The 17,271-nt window shown below is 44.6% G+C and overlaps 1 protein-coding gene across 13 annotated transcripts in view; it reads right to left on the bottom strand.

Annotated features, from left to right (window-relative positions):
• Positions 1 to 17,271, bottom strand: part of SRGAP2 (SLIT-ROBO Rho GTPase activating protein 2) — a 251,180-nt gene that overhangs the window by 84,979 nt on the left and 148,930 nt on the right. For all 13 annotated transcript variants that reach the window (XM_074222517.1, XM_074222516.1, XM_074222518.1 and 10 more), the window contains one exon: positions 4,718 to 4,780. In XM_074222517.1, coding sequence (XP_074078618.1) covers positions 4,718 to 4,780 — 63 coding nt within the window. The remainder of the gene's footprint in view (positions 1 to 4,717; positions 4,781 to 17,271) is intronic.

Raw genomic sequence — 17,271 nt, 5'->3', positions numbered from 1 at the left:
CCTCCCAGGATGTTGTAAGAATTGAATGAGGAAATAATTATAAAGCACTTAATCGAGGGAGTGGCATGTAGCCTTCATTATCATCATCATCATCATCATCATCATCATCATCATGTTATTTCCCATCAATAGAATGTGAGATCCTTGCAGGTAATAATTCATGAATGTTTCATTCATCAGGCAAGATGGGGGATGAAGTGGGCGTGGAGTCAGGAAGACCTGAGTTCAAATCATACCTCAGTAATTACTAGCTCTGTAATCCTGGACAATCACTTAATCCTGGTCTGTCTCAGTTTCCCCATCTGTGAAACGGGGATAACAGCACGCACCTTCCAGGGTTGTTACGAGATAAAACAAGACACTTTAAAGCACTTTGCAAACCTTAAAGCACCAAATAAATGTGATTATAATTTTAACTATCTGTATCTCTGGTACCTACCACAGTGGTTGGCAAAGGTTTGGATCTTTAAGAAAGGTGGGGACTGAAGAGGATGGGGGAAAAGGCTCATAAAAGAGGGGCAACTCTGCAGAAAGCCAGTGACTGAGACTCAGGGTCAGTGCCCCCACCCTCCTGCACAAATTGTGACACCAGGCTTAGAGAAGTTCAGGAACTTGGCTCCATTGGGAGCTACCCCAGCAGAATCAAGCACTGTCTAAGACCACAGACATCTGTAAAGACTGACTGAGGTCTCCATCGAGACAAAAACCCAACAGTCTCTCCTGGTCTAGAAAGTACTCTAATGTTGACTTGAAGGAAATAAGTACAAGAAATAAGAGACAATTAACTACAAAAACAGAAAGTAAGAGGGATGGGGAGTGAGGAAGCCGTTTGGATTGGTGGTGAGAGAGCCAGGACTCAGACCAGAAAGAGCTGGCTCCAAGGCCTGCCTCTGACGGGCTGGCTGTGGGACTATTGGCAAGTCTGCTCTCCTCCCAATAACTGGTCACAGAGAAGGGGCCAACCTGTAGGGTTTTTTCAGGGAGGATGATCAGTGTGCTGCTAAATGATCCTGCCTTGGGAGATGAAGACAGAAAGACCATAGAACAGATACCAACATTAGCTCTACAAACAGAGATGCTACACTAGGTCAGCTGGACCTATTCAATACAGTCCAGAGAAATGTGAACATCAGCCCATTTGCCCCTAACCTCTGGTGCAACAACAGGCCTGGCTAGGAAGGTGGCCATTCCTGCCACCATCTCTTTCCTTTTGAACTCCAGGGTCTTCTCTTCACAGATCCTTAAACTCAAACTCAACAAACATTTCTGGTATATTTGAGCTCTCAAACTAAGAAACTTTAGGGCCTTACCTGGCAACTTGTTTTTTCTTGTTTTGTTTTTGGTGAGGCAATCAAGGGATAAGTGACTTATCCCAAGTCACATAGCTAGTAAGTGTCCCACACTTGAACTTAAATATCTGTCTTTCTGCATGGTGAGTAAGGAAGTGAATACCTTGGAGTCTCCTGGGGGTAGGGGGAAGAGGGTAAGGGGTTTTGACTTCACAGGCATTCCTGGAGAATCAGTCAGAAAATGAAGACCACTTTGCCAAAGTGTAAGGACTGATCAGTTCTTTTGGAGGAAAGGGCTCAGAAAATAAGATCTTCTGGGGTGGCATGCAACAGTTGTGCTCAGAACGTAGACCTGACACCAAACTGCAGTCATACGAAGTGGGACCTCCTAAAGTTGCTGCCTCCAATCTCAACATCTCTCTTAGGAATAGAATTAGTGCCATTCTCATCTCACTGTGCACACAAATACTTTAATTACCAGACCCTAGGGACCCTTACCACACAAAGACCTCTTTTTTTTTTTTAAAGTTTTTAGTTTTTGCAAGGCAATGAGGTTAAGTGGCTTGCCCAAGGCCACACAGGTAGGTAATTATTAGGTGCCTGAGGCCGGATTTAAACTCAAGTACTCCTGACTCCAGGGCCGGTGTTCTATCCATTGCATCACCTGGCTGCCCCCATTCAAAGAAAAGGACCCTAAGACATACTGGACTTCTTCAATTAGAGCATCAGGGGTTGTAAGAACTGAACAGGACCTCAGGAAGATCTGGTTCTTACACACTGGGAAATGGAGACCCAGAGAGGGCCTTGACCAGCCCCAGATTGGACCAGGATTAGAAAGCCCAGGTCTCTGGATACCCAGGCTAGTACTTATTCTTTCCAGTTTTTATTTTTCCACTGTCTATCTCTACAACCAAGTTTTTTGGCGAAGATCATCACCGAAACTGAGACCTTAGTACCCTCTCCCTTCCTCAAAAAAGAATGGGGAGGGGCAATCCCTCCAGGGCTCCTTCTGCTCTGCTTTGCCTGCTTATCCTCAGGGGGGATATGACTGCAGCATGGCTGGAATCCCAGCTCCTCAACTTTAGACAATTATTATCTCATATGGCTGGGATGGGCCAATCCCAAACCCATTTCTATCCTCAGGAGAAAATAAATCTCTTTTCTTTAACACATGCCTTAGTTCAGATCCTTAAGGAAAACTGACCACTGTCCCCCACTCCTGCCATCATATAACTGAGCCTTTGGGGACTCTCCCATGGTTATTCAACACAACACAGCTAGAGGGGAATGACAAGTTAGGTCTTCCAGTTCCTATCAGCCATGTGATTCATCTGATAACTCAGATCTCAGGAAAGGGTCTGGGCTCCTCAGCTAGCTCTTAAGGAAATTTCTGATTTTGGCCCAAGGCCGGCTAGAACAATCTGCATCTGGTTCAGGAGAGCACTACACCCTACACACACTAATTTTTAGGATGAGTGACTGAACTCCATAATTTTCACTAAAACATCTGGTCTTCCCAGAAGCCAACAAAACAGCTGGCTAAGGCTGTAGAGAAGAGACACAAGAGCAATAGGCCAGGAAGTTTCTCCATAAACTAAAGTGGCAAAACCCAGGCTTCTCCTCACTTCAGTTCAAGTTCCACTTACGCCCTTTCCCCTGCCTCCTGCCAAAAGAAAATCCCAACTTAAATAATCTCTTCATCATCTCCCATCAGAAGTCATAGACCCAGGGAGGAAGGTCAACAGAGTTAGGATGCACTTCTTCCTTACCTACCCAGCCTAACAGTCCTGAACTGGCATACTGAAATGAAAACCAATGGCTTTTCCTACCAGCCAGCCCTGCATAGAGTGAGTGGCAAGTCAGAAGCTTCCCAGAGTTCCTGAACAAAGATATTTTAAATGATTTTTTTTCCTCTTTAAAAGGGCTTGACTACTGAGCAAATGGACCGTTTTCTATCTTGGCAACTCCTTTGCCAGGAGGATGGAGTAATAGCTCTTCCTAGTGCTAGAAGACACTCTAAAAATAAAGGCAGAAGTAAAGAGCTAAACAGACAAAAGGTCCAGGAAATTCATCCAGTCTGAAAATGGTTCTCTTCAATATGCTTCTATTAAAAAAAAAAAGAAAAAAAAACTTGCCTAAATTTCAGTTGAGAGGAAAGGGCACTCAGCCTAACCCTGTTAATCCAAACAGCCCAGTTCTCGTGGCTGGGCTTCCAGGCAGCTGAGTCCACACAGCATGAAGTGACCCAGAGAATAACAGTAGGGCTACATCTGCTGACCACAGGACTGTATCTCCTGGCTGAGCACTGACCATCCATCACAAGAGCTTAAGAGCCCACACCTATCTTCTCAGAAGAAGAAAATGGAACCTTGATTCAACAAATTCACTTCCACGGACATTTATAAAATGTCTGTGTCCAAGCAAAGCCTCCTGAACCCAAATGCAGTTCCTCGTATTTCCCTCACACTTTCTACAGAAGGCATAACAAATAAACAAGCAAATCTGGAAAACCAATCCCCTCCCTTGGAAGCAGGATGAAGCAACCTCCAGGACTGACTCAGAGCCTGGGCACAGCCTGTCTGAAGAAGGGATCTCTGGAAAACAGCTATGCTCAGGGTCTAGGAACCTGCCCTGCAATTATGATGGTGATGGTGATGGTATGTGTGTCTGTTGGTGCAGATGACACAATAATTAAACAATAATATGAAAACAATAATAAATGGAACTTGGTTTGAGGAGAGACATATAGACATACACGTATGCAGGCACACACACACACACACACACACACACACACACACACATACACACACACACACACACCCAACCCCCTGGGTTTGTAGAACATAAAGCAGCTCCAGGCATCACACAGCCACAGGATGTGGTTGGCAATAGGTCTCTTCATGGAGACTCCACTGGGAGCTCCTCTGAGTGTCTGGCTGCTCATCCTGAAAGGTAACAAGGGTCTCAGTCTCCCTCCACAGAAGTGCCCCTTGGCTCAAACTTGCAGTTCCCTTTTGAGATCTCGTAATGAAATTTCCTAGCCAACAGCTGAGAATGGGCCCCTGGAGCTTGGGCTGCATCCTATGAAGGGGATCTTATTTATCATGGGGATATCTTTGTTATCCCAAGTCCTGGAGTTCTCTGCTTGATTCAAACTCATCCTTCTATGCTCCCCCCCACCAATGGAGGCCCAGCCAGGACTGATGGTGGGTAAGAGCTCTTGTGATGGAGGTGGGGAGGCAGATGAGGAGGTGATCTCTAGCAGGAAAGGGTAGCATCAGACATGCCCAACAGGGACCATGTCTTCAACCCCACTCCCCCAGAGGCCACAATCAATTCTGAAGCTGGGACATGACTGCAGCAGCAAGCTGCCAGAGGCTGTTTCCTTCTGTGTGACAAAGGGCCAAGAAACCCACTTGATTTACCGAATAGAGCTCATTCAAGACCTTCATCAAATCGTCCTGTAGTTGCTGGCCGACTTCTTTGCTCTGCAATGAAAGAAAAACTCAGGTTAATTGAGAAGTGTGTGTGTGGGGCTGCAACAAAGGGAAGAGCAATGCAAGCTCTACAAATAACATAGACTCAATTAAGGCCCATTATTTAACCCTAGCAAATCAGATAACCACTCTGATCAGACCCAATTATGGTCAGATTACTCAAGGAGTTTTAATAAAATGAAATGTGCCCTTATCCATAGCAGAGCAGAGGTGATAAGAGAGGAGATGAAATGGACTGCAGTCTCTGATTTTTCAGCTGGCCCAGGGTGAGGTTGAGCTGGGTTGAGAGCCACATCCTGCTGAGTAGCTCCTGTTAGGTGGGACTGTGCTCCCTATCCTACCTGGAGAGCATTCCAGGGGCCTGGAAAAAGAAGCAGGACAGGGATGGATGGATGCTAAGGAAGGAGCATATAACCTCCATGGGAATTTCAAATGGACCATTCACCCAATCAAATAGGAGCCCCATTTACTAAGTACAGATAACCCCTCAGTGTGCTCCCAAAATGAAGCCATCCCTCTTCTCAAAGTGCCCTTAGCACCTAAAATCAGCTAGAACAACCCTGTGGGGAAAAAGGGCCGAGTTTCCTTGCTTTGTTTCAGCTCAGTGCTCAATACCGACAGGGAGATTTCAAGAAATAATGCTGGGTGAATGGGCTCAGGTTAGACTCCATAAGCTCGGGAGTTCCCCAACAACCAACTAGAATCCATGGTTATCACTACACATGGTTCTTGTCAATCAGAAGTAGTAATAATAATGGCTAGCATTTATAGAGTACTTTTAAGGATCACATATGTAATCTCACTTGATTCTCACAACAATCCTGTGAGGTCATGCTACCATTATCATCACTTTATAGATCGATTTACTTAGGGGCCACACGGCTAAGTGACCACAGTAGGATTTGAATTAGGGTCTTCCTGATTCCATTTTCAACATCTAGGCAGCTGCCCTCTCCTCCCAACAGGTTCTCAGGATACTCCCCCTTCCCCACCAAAGACTATATTTTGATCCCAAAGGACAGTATAAATGATTTAGAGCTGGAAGGGACCCAGATCATGTAGTTCCAGCCTTTCATGGATCAGAAGAGGAAAGGTGGAAACCTGGGGAGCTTTGGTGACTTGCTGAAGGTCATATAGGCACCTCCTCACTCCAGAAATGCTGGGGTTCCGTGAGTGGTACAGATTAGATTAATGAAAGTGTATTTTGTATTGATCAGACTTTTCACCCTTATTAATGACCATGTCCAAAATAGAGTTTCCTGAATTGCAGATCAAATCCAACTATCAGCTCAATTTCTCCAGGGGTTAATACTATCTGGCTATAGTAAATCCTGGAAATAAAATAGAAAAAGACCTTGAAAGCCATTAGTCACATATGGAAGTTTCTGTTGTGAGTGTTTTTCAGGGAAAAGGGAAGAGGAAGAGATTTCAGGTCTTATGTCCTATTCTGACAAAGAGAAGCTAACTAGGAATCCTTGCATACCAAATTACATTCTCTTCTCAAACTTTCAGATCTAGGATGGTAATGGACTATGGAAATCAAATCGAGCATTCTAGTACCAAATTACCACAAGATTTTCCATTCACAGAGCTCATCTCTTCTTTTCTTATTCTTCCAAAATACTAGGGAAGTACCTGATTAAGCAGAGGCTAGCTTATGTATCAGAGTTTTTCTATATGGGCATTTATATAAGAAGAGGATGAGAGTTTTTTCTTTTTTGTTCTGATTCTTTTTTTCATAATATGATCAGCATGGAAATATGGCTAGTTATACATGTACAACCTTAATTAAGTTACTCTCAGTCTAGGGGAGGGGAGAGAGAAGGAAAGGAGGAAGGAAAAATGTGTAACCCCAAACCTTACCAAAAAAAAAATGATTGTTGAAAATTATTCTTTAGATCTTGTTGGGAAAATAAATACATTTGTTTTAAAAAGAGTTATGAGGGGCAGCTAGGTAGTGCAGTGAGTAGAGCACTGAGCCTGGAGTCAGGAGGACCTGAGTTCAAATGTGACCTCAGATACTTAATATTATTACCTTAGCTGTGTGATCTTGGGCAAGTCACTTAACCCCATATTGCCTTGCAACCAAAAATAAATAAATAAGTTGTAAAAATAAAAATAAATAAAAGAGAATGAAAGAAAGGGAAAGAGGGAAGGGGAGAGAAGGGACAGGGAGAGAGAGAAAAGGGACAAGAGAAGGAAAGAGAAAAGGAAGGGGGAAAAAAAACATGCTTTCTGTCCTACGTGTTTAATGCCAAAGCCAGGAAAGTAGGAGATGAGGCAGGTTGGCATTTTATTAATAGGTCCAGGGGAGGAAAAAGTCCTTGTTCATCTGTTCTTCCAGCATCTTTTCTTTCAAACACAAGCGCGCATGTGCCCCCACACACACACACAAACACACACACACACACACACACACACAGACAATCAGACCCTAACAGGGCCTCTCCCATGGATGGTTCAATATTACCCAGCACACTCTCAAACCATTTAGCTCCAGACAGAGGATGCTCCTGGCAGAGGGAGCTGCCCATTGAGCCAGGAACATGCCAAGTCATGACCCTAACTTCCTTTATTCATCAGGCAGAGCACTCTTTTCAAATGGCATTAGAAGGGAGGCATTGCAAGGTGGAGGTAATTGCAGGACCAGCAGTCAGGAGGGGCCGCAGGTCTGCATCTCACCCAGGACACCCCCAAGCACTGGGACCCAGTTCTGTGGCTGCCTGTGAATGTGCTTTGGCAGAGGTCTCCTAACCACTCAGTTTTTCCATCTGTAAGGAGGCTGGACAAAGAACTCTTCCAGCTCTAAAATTCAATGACTCTGTATGATCTGCTGCCAGGATTCACTAGTCAATGTTGCTTTATCAACTGATTTACTTCTCAACACTGCAATGAGAGGCAACAAACAAGTTTCCTTTGCTTATCAAGTAGGAAGGCCTCAGGAAGGTCTTTCCAGGCTTCTATTCCTATTGTTTCTATCATTCTTCCAAGATCCCAATCCCTAGAGTCAGCCACATAACTAGATGTCTCCTCTTGGAGAGGTGCTGGCAGAGGAGATTCAAGAGTTGGAGGAGTCAAAAAGCCCTGGTTTAAATCCCTCCTCAGATGCTTCTATGCTCTGTGATCCTGGGAAAACCACTTAACACTCTGATCCTCAGTTTCCCCATCTGTAATCAGGAATGAGAACAGCACCCACCTCAGAGGGCTGCGGTGAAGATGAATGAGCTGAGGTGTGTGAAGCACTCTGGAGGCGTTAAAGCCCTACCTAGACCGGGACTCTGGGTGAACCCCACAAGCACCATCATCTGCATCTGGGGAGGGGAAATCAGACCCAGTGACTCATCCCTCTGTGGCCTCAGAGGCAGAGGTAGGGTCAGGATAGGAACCGCAGGGATCACTTCCCACCCTATTGCTCTCCAGCCTCAGGGCCAGCTGCCCCTGCCAAACTCCAGGCCACCTCTGGCCATTGGGGTTACAGGAAAAGACACCTATTCCTTCTATCCTGTTATGTGAGCCACAGGCTCACATAATTAAACCCAATAGGAGAGGGAAAGAAAGGGAAAAAAATTGCAGTGAAGCCCGGGTAGATATTTCCTTTTGTGTCTGGGCCACTTGGGGGAAGGAAGCTTCCCCGTGATTATTCCTGTTTATGTAAACAGACTCCAGGAGCAACATGTCTTAGTCCTCCCCTTCCTCAGGGCCCCATAGAGGACATTACAGGGCTGGGCTGGGAGATGATCTGGGAACTCTAGCCCAGGGTGGAAGCCTACAGTAGCGGGGGAGCAATTCTAGCACAAAGAGGAAGCAGGCAAGCCTCTTCCTTTTCAGATGATAAAGGGAGGAACCTACAGTTTGGTTAGCTAGATCAAAAACCTCAGTCTTGTGCCTTTGTGAGGGGAACCACTAGTGGCTCCCCTCTCCCCAGTTCTGAAGTCAGGCTTCAGTTGGCCACAGCAGAGGGGCTGATAAAGAATTTGCAAGGGGACCCTATCCAAGGACAAGAAGGTTATTTATTGCCCATCCCCCATCAACAAAAACTGCTGAAGCCTTGGATGGAATACAATGGATGCTGCAAAGCCCTTTTCCTTCCCCTTAAAAAAAAAAAAGGGGATATTGGGCAGGGTAGAAAAAGAGAATAAACAGAACTGTCTTTGTGTACTATCACACAACATGCATCTCTTTTTAAAACTTCTTGGAAGAGAATGAGTCATCTAAACATTGCAGGAAACCAAAAAGAAGGAGGGGAAAATTACTTTGGGCAAAACTCTTTCGTGAATGTTTTCATAGTAACCTTACCCTGGAAAAAAAAGAGCCTAAATTTAGAGTTGAAGATGTGGAATATTTAACAATGCTCATTCTGAGGGATAGGAAGTGAAACAAGTCTCTTATTCTGAAACTCACGAGTGCTGGGACTTCTGGCCAGGGCAGGCCCTGGCCTGCGCCACTCCACGCACTGCCGAGGTGTGGCTGGTGGCTGGGAGGCTCCTGCTTGGCTTACTGAACCGGAACCAGCAATGGGAACCAGCTCCCAGCAGCCTCAGCCTCCCCCAGGAACACTGATACCTCCTGCCACAAAGTCTGGGACCTGGTGCTTAATAGGAGCTTAATAAATGTTTACTAACAAACTCAGAACTATCTTTTGTCCCTTTTCAGTAAAACAGAAAATTGACTCATCACTCTGGGAGACAGGGATGAAGTTTCCCTAAGGAAAAAGGGAAAGTACCTACCTGGTGGAGAGAGAGGGAGAGAAATACAATAATAGTAATATTTGAAATTTCTATAGAACTTGAAGGTTGACAAAGTTAGCTAATAGCTAACTGCTAGTAGAATCTCCCCACAAAGTGCTTTCCAACTGATCTTTACTGAAACAAGTCTGTCACAGTGTCCTAGTCATGGAGCTGGAAAGGACCCCAGAGATGGTCTAACCCACTTCCTAATTTTACAGGAGGGCTCTCTAGGCCCAGAGGGGTTAAAATGACTTTTGCCATGATGACAAGGCTATGAGGCAGAGGCAAGATTTGAATCCAGTTCCTTCAGGACAAACCCTGTTCTTTCTTTACAGAGAGAAAATTATTTTCTCATCATGCAGGTAGATTAGGCCATGGTTAAGCAACTGCAACTATTGGGTGGGAAAGCTCTCAGTTCAGCTCAACCTCATGTGTTTATTAAGTGTCTCCTACGAGCATGGTAGTGTGCTAGACATGGGATATATGGACAAAATAAAGCACAAGCCCTGCCCAAAAGAGCATATATTCTATGGGGAATGCAACCGTACTTTGTTGTTGGAGTTTTTGTGGTAGAGACACTACAGTGGTTGCCACTTCCTTCTCTGGCTCATTTTACAGATGAGGAAACCGAGGCCACCAGGGTAAAGTGACTTGTCCAGAGTCAGCCAATAGTAGGTGTCTGAGGCTAGATTTGAACTTAGGTCTTTCTGATTCCAGGCCCAGTGCACTGTTAGACTTGGTCAAGCTTGCCATGAGTTGATTCCTCTGGGAGGGGACCTCCCTTCTCAGGCTTGACAGACAGGACGCTTGGCATCCTGGAAGGCCTTCCCTGATGCTCCGACCTGGCACCCATTAGTGAGCCAGAAGCTCTTCTCACATAGTCCAGCCAAGCTAGACCACCACATCCCACGGGGGTCTATGCTTTGTGGGGAAAGGAGGCAGGAAGAGGCAGCATGGGGACCAGTTCCTCCTGCATATGGCTGGCCTTCAGAGTTCAGACGATTTATGTTTCTACCTCCTGGGGATGGTCAGCTGGAGGCTATAGCCCTGCCCAGAGTGGCCACTCTGCTTGGGGAGTGTGCGTCATTGCTGGGAAAGGGCAAAGAAAACCCTCCAACTGGATGATCTTTTAAAACCTACATTGTTTCCTTTCCCAGAATGATGGGTCCATGAATTCTGTGGTGCTCCACCGTCCCTCCCTGGGGAAGGCAACTTTGGAGCTAGGAGCAGATGATGTCTCCAATGCCCAGAATTATTCTAGGATGAATGTGTTTCATTCCCGAGGTCATTCCAGGGGCTCAATTATCTTGGAGAGCATAGGATTTGGAGCTGGGAGAGTACTTAAGAATCCAGTGGTCCAAGACCCCCCTTAGCAGATGAGGAATGAGCTACTTGAGGTTACACAGGTGCCCAGCCTCACCTAGCAGATGCATGAAGCCCAGCTTCAGACTCAGATCCTCTGGCTCAGCCTTCCCTCTCCTACCTTGAACTGCCCACTGTTTCCTAGTCCTAATGGCTGCAGGGCCCACCAGACTGAAAGAGAAATGAGATACTTGGGACCATGGGGCTCCTTGGGTGGGCACACAGGCAGACTGGGAGCTGGGACCAGTGAGAAGGAAAAAAGTCAGAAAGGCAACCCAAGAGTACAGCTCTCCCAGAGACTGGAGAAGATGAGGAATCTGTGACTTGGCAGTGGAGGGAGGGCGCTGGGGATGAATAGGAAGCCCCCCATCCCCCCAATTAGGCCTCAGCAGAAGAGGCTGAAGAGACCAGATAGAGGAGGCTGGGGGTCAGGAGGTAACAGAGTTCACCCCAAAGCTGGGAGTGGGAATGTGAAAAGAGGAAGATAGCCTGGTAGGAAGCAGAGAAACAGGAGGGTCAGCCCAGGAAATGCCCAGGCACTGGGAAAAATGCTGATTAAATACTTTAAAGAAGAGGAACCAGGAACAGGGTAATGTTGGAGGAGGGGCCTCAGATGTTTTGGTGCCCCTGGAGCTGCCGATAGAGAATCCCCTGTAAGATCAAGCCAGAGGAGAAGAAGGGAAGGGAGGAGAGTAAGGGCTCCAGGTGGGCTAACTGGGTGGGTTTTTTAGACCCCTGTCCTTACCCTTAGGGATCTCACCAGGGGGAAACAGAGAGCCACATAGAAGGGATTGCTCAACATCCCATCTCCTCAGGGCTCAAATCTGGTGGAATCTCCCAAGAAACTGGAACAGGTTTCTTCAACAAAGGGAAGGCAGCAATCAGAGCTGGGGGAGTCGCAGGATGGAAAGAATGAGGGAATGAGGAGCCGTGGTATATCCTATCTATCTTCCTAACTTAGTGCCCAAGCTCCCTGACTATCCAAGTCAGTTCGTTGGGGACATGGACCGTGCAGGAGACCCCAGGACAATGAAAAGAGTAGAGAGTACAGACCAGGGCTCTAAGGATGGGAATCTGATTCCTTGCTGTTATCTCCCAGTTATTTGGGGGGGCTACAGGTGAGTCACCCCTTCTCCTGAAGTTTTACTTCCCTCAACTGTAAAGTGGAGAATGAACATACTTATATATTTCAAAGCTCTGGAGGTAAAGGGGACCTTAGGGATCATCTGGGTCAAACTATAGTTGGGGAAACTGAGGGCCAAAGAGATGAGTCATGGCCCACAGCTGAGTGAGGAAGTGTTTTGTAAATAGTGAAGCACCATATAAACAGGAATTATTCAGTCACTTAATAAAAATCTATTGAATGAATTAACAACTAGGGACTGGAGTTAGGCTATGTTGTTATCTTTACAGCTTAGGGAGCTAGGATTTCTGTTCTTACAAAGGCCCCTCAGAGGAAAAGATAAACCTGAGGCGGCAGCCCCAGCTCCTCATGACATTCTTTGGGGCTTTTCTGAAACCACAAACCACCAAGGAGGTAATGGGGTAGGGGAAGGAGGTTGGATCTATGCCCTAAGTATAAGCATCATGACCCAACACCCCAGGTCAAATCTCAGGGGGCCTCTGGTTACCCAGAAGTTGACTAAATAGGCTCTCCAATGCTTCAGTGTAGATGGGGACAAGCATGTTAGAACTCCATCAAACTCCTACTATGTACAAAGCATCAGCTAATGAAAACTATATTCTATCGGTGGAACAAAGGAGAAACAGAGACATACACAAAGGGGGGGGCAGGGGAGGAGAGAGAGAGAGAGAGAGAGAGAGAGAGAAACAGAGAGGGAGAGTGAGTGAGCATTTAAGAAGATGAATTATCATGCGTAAAGAAAGGAGAGAAGGTCAGTTTGTTGGACCATGCATAGCTAGAGGTTAATAAGGCAAGAAGATAAATCACAGAGAGTAGAGCTTTAAAAAAATCACAGATTTGGAGCTAGAAGTACTTCAGTAGTCATCTAGTCTAAACCCTTCTATCACTTTAGAAATGAAGAAATCTGTGGGCCAGAGAGAGGCAGGGACTTGACCAAGATCACACAAATAATATGATGCAGAGCCAGGTTCTAACAGTCTGAAGCTCCTTCCATTGCACGATTCTGGGTTAGGGTAAGCTCCCTGATTCTTTAGAAAAGTCTAAAAATGCTGGTCAGAGCAGAAAGGAGCAATGGGGAGTAGAGTAGGTTTGCAACATAATATAGAGATGGCAGAGGATGAGGAGTTATCTTTTCAAAGGGCAACTATGCCATCTGCAACCACCACTCCAATACACTGGAGCAGAGGTTTCTAGCCCTTTATGTTCCACCCTCTGGCAGTCTGGTGAAGCCTTAAATATGGTTTTAAATAAATGAAGAAAACATTTAATTTCATTTAGGGGTTAGTGAAATTAAGAGTGTATGGGGCAGTTAGGTGGCCCAGTGGCCCTGAAGTTAGGGGGACCTGAATTCAAATCCAGATTCAGGCACTTGGGCAAGTCACTTAGCCCCATTGCTTTTCCAAAGGAAAAAAAAAAGAAAAAAGAAAGAAAAAAAGAATGTAATGTTTTTTTCCAGTCTAAATTCCCATGGGTCTTGGGTTAAGGATCTCTGTTTTTAAATCTCTATGTACCACTAAACAAGGAACAGTTAGGTGGCACGGTGTATAAAGTGCTGGGCTTAGGGTCAGGAAGACCCAAGTTCAAATTTGACCTCAGATACTTACTAACTGTGCAACATTGGACAAGTCCCTTAAACCTGTTTGCCTCAGTGTCCTCATCTGTCAATGAACTGGAGAAGGAAATGGCACACCAGTCCAGCATCTCTGCCAAGAAAACCCCAAATAGGATCAGGAAGAGTAGGACAGGGCTAAAATGACTGAAAACAAAAATCACTGAACAGAATGACCTATATCTGGGGTGAACAAACTGTGTAGTAGAGTCAGGGACAGAGGGGAAGGGAGTGACCAGTTGAGACTGAGGAACAGTACTAAGGTCTTGGATTTTTCTTTCCTTGTGTTTTCACTGGGAAGTTATGTTTCAAATCTGGTTTAGAAATCCCCCCTTGGAATAATTCTGGCTGACCTTCATCCCATTTTCCAGAGAAAAGGGGTCCACAATAGGCAGTGGGCACTGGGACCTATTCATCACAATGGAAAGGAATATTACTGTGATCCTTCTTCCTCATTTAGATCTACTGGTTATTTTTTTTCTTTATATTTCTCAAATATTTCCATTCCTCCCTGTCAATCCTAAATGGAGTTAACACTTCCTCAATCTGTATCACCACTGGCCTTCTTGTTCCCCATACCCTTCTCCTTCCACCCATTTTTAAAATTAAAGGATCGACATTCACAAAATGGTGCTGTGTGAATCATATAAGTCCTCCACTCCTTCTCAGCAGGTAATTTAATCACTTTAATTTTATTTTTTATTTATTTATTTTTTGCAAGGCAATGGGGTTAAGTGGCTTGCCCCAAGGCTACACAGCTAGGTAATTATGAAGTGTCTGAGGCCGGATTTGAACTCAGGTACTCCTGACTCCTGGGCTGGTGCTCTATCCACTGCACCACCTAACTGCCCTGACTTTAATTTTAAAAACACTTATCACTCCCTCTTGCCTTCCAAATAAAATCCAAATTCTTTGTTTGGTGCTCAAGGTCCTCTCCTGTGTGGACATGCCTTGCCTTCTAATGCCCCCTCCTGACACCTCCCCTGTGGTTGGTAGTTAGGGAAACTGGAATATGACCTAGACTTGGGCCCTTGTGCAACTGTCATGATCATCTCCCTGCCCAAACTCTACTCTGACCCTTTTGGTGGGTGGAGATTCTACTCATCTTCAAGAGTCCAACACTTAGCAAACAGCTGGTACTTCATAAATGCTTGCCAACCACACCTGACTCAGTTCAAGCCCTGCTTGCTCAGGGGCTCTTTGATCCCACATCAAACTCTCTTTTCCACAGAATAATACTGCTCTATCTTCTGGCTCATATTGTAGGACTTTTTCATGTAGCCAGCTGATGGTGGAGGTAGACAAGAATGGATAGAGCACTAGGAACCTGATTTAAAATTCAGTCTCAAGATACTTTCTGGCTGTGTGACCCTGAATGAGTCATTTAATTCTCTTGCCTCAGTTTCTTCAACTGTAAAATAAGGGATGATACTAACAGCACTTACCTCCCAGAATTGTTGTGGAGGATGCAATAAGATAATAGTGGTAAAAGTCTGGACCATGACCCTGGACCAGGCCATGTAGTGGCTGTTATCCCTCTTTTCTACTTTTCCCCCCCCCCGTACTTTTGTGCATCATCTCTTTTGAATCTAATATTAAGGTCCTTGGGGGAGGGGATCATCTCCCACATCCTAAGTTCTATCTCTTTAACAAGTGTTCTAGGGATGCTATGGGATGCAAAATCATAGAATAATAGTCTTTGAAAAGCTGAAATTCAGAAGTATGAGTAGAATGCAGGGACATTACAAGCAACATTTAAAAAATCATTTCCATAATAGTCATATGTTGAAAGAAAACATAGACCTCCTCTCAAAAAAGAAAGAAAGAAAGAAAGAAACCACTGTATTCAGACACTATACTCTCACTCTCTGGGGTCCTTCAGTGTTGTCTTGGGTCACAGCATTGCTGAGAATAGGTAAATTATTCACAATTGAACATCTACAGTATTGCTGTTACTTTGTATGCAGGATATTTTCCATTGCATCTGCTCATGAAAGTCTTTCCAGGTTTTACTGAAATCATCATGCTCATCATTTCTATAGCAGAATAGCATTCCATTATAATCACATACCACAATTTGTTCAGCCATTCCCCAACTGATGGACATCCCCTCAATTTCCAATTCCTTGTTACCAGAAAAGAACTTCTATAAATATTCATATATATTTAATGTCCTTTTCCTGTTTGTTTTTCATCTCTTTTGAAATACAGACCTAGTAGTGGCATTGCTAGATCAAAAGTTGGCATGGTTTTATAGCCCTTTGGGTCTAGTTCCAAATTGTCCTACAGAATAGCTGAATCACCTCACAACTCCAACAGTGCACTGTCTCATTTTCCCTACATTCCCTCTAATATATGTCATTTTTTCAGTCCTATTAGCCAATCTAGTAAGTATAAGGCTGTACTTCAGAAGTGTTTTAATTTGCATTTCTCCAAACTATTGCAAGTAGAACTTTTTTTAAAAAAAATATGGCTATAGAGAGCATTGATGACCACATCTGAAAACTGTTTATGCCTTTAGATCATTTGTCAATTGGGGAATGGCTCTTATTTTTATAAATTTGACTCAGTTATAAATGTTTGAGAAATGGGGTCTTTATCAGAGAAATTTGTTTCAATTTTTTTCTCATAGATTAAGATTTTGAAAGCAGTGATTTTTAAGGACATCTGTCATCAGAAAAATGTATGACCACAAAAAATGGGGGAGTGCTAATAAAGCAAAAGCAGGGGATGTAATGTGAAGGGAATGCAAGGAAGATATTCTCAACATGTTGGGGAATTAATAGATAAGAGCTGCACAAGACCAGCAGGCCCACATGGATTATGTTGGCATCATTCTTCTTGCCTATTTCTGCTATGGCACCATTTTCTTTCCAGTGTCTCAGGTTCACTAGCTCACTCTCCATCACACCCCCCCCCCCGCCCCCGCAATCCAATCTGGTCATTTCTCCAGTCACAGTATTTTTCTCATCTGACTCCTCTGCACTCACACAATGACCATGTTCGTTCAGGCCTCATCATCTCTTGCCTAGATTATCACCTACTAAATGGCCTCCACCTCAGATCTCTTTGCCATCCAGATCATAGAACATCCACCAGATACCTATCGGACACATAAGGAAGTTCTGACTATGTGACTCTCCTACACAACCAATTCCTGGAGCTTTCTGTGGTCTCAAAGATGAAATGATAAACTTCTCCATAACTTTCAAAGCCCCCCACCCTGAACTACCTTTCCAAAATCACTGGACAACGATCCCTTTCCTCCACTTTATTTTCAGTCAAATGGCCTTCTCTTTATTTCTCACTCTTTCTGGTCATCTCCTTATCTTTGCACTGGCTGCCTCTCTCTTCCTCTCAGCTTCTACAGGTCCCCATTTGTTCCTTGAAGGTACAGCTCAGTCATCGTCTTCTGCATGAAAGCTTTGCCAGTTCCCTTTCTTCCAAACCACCTTGTAATCAACCCAATATCTCCATGTATACATATTATACATATGCACGATTAACTTTGACCTGTAATTAATTTTCTATGTATTTGCTGTCTACTCCAGTGGAATACAAAAATTTTGAAGAGATTGTTTCATACTTAGATTCACAACCCTAAGCACTGTGCCTATGGCTAACAAATACTTATTGACTG

The sequence above is a fragment of the Macrotis lagotis genome, chromosome 2 (genome assembly GCF_037893015.1).
Source record: "Macrotis lagotis isolate mMagLag1 chromosome 2, bilby.v1.9.chrom.fasta, whole genome shotgun sequence".
NCBI classification, from domain to species: domain Eukaryota; kingdom Metazoa; phylum Chordata; class Mammalia; order Peramelemorphia; family Peramelidae; genus Macrotis; species Macrotis lagotis.
This window is presented reverse-complemented; position numbering and strand designations above follow the sequence as displayed.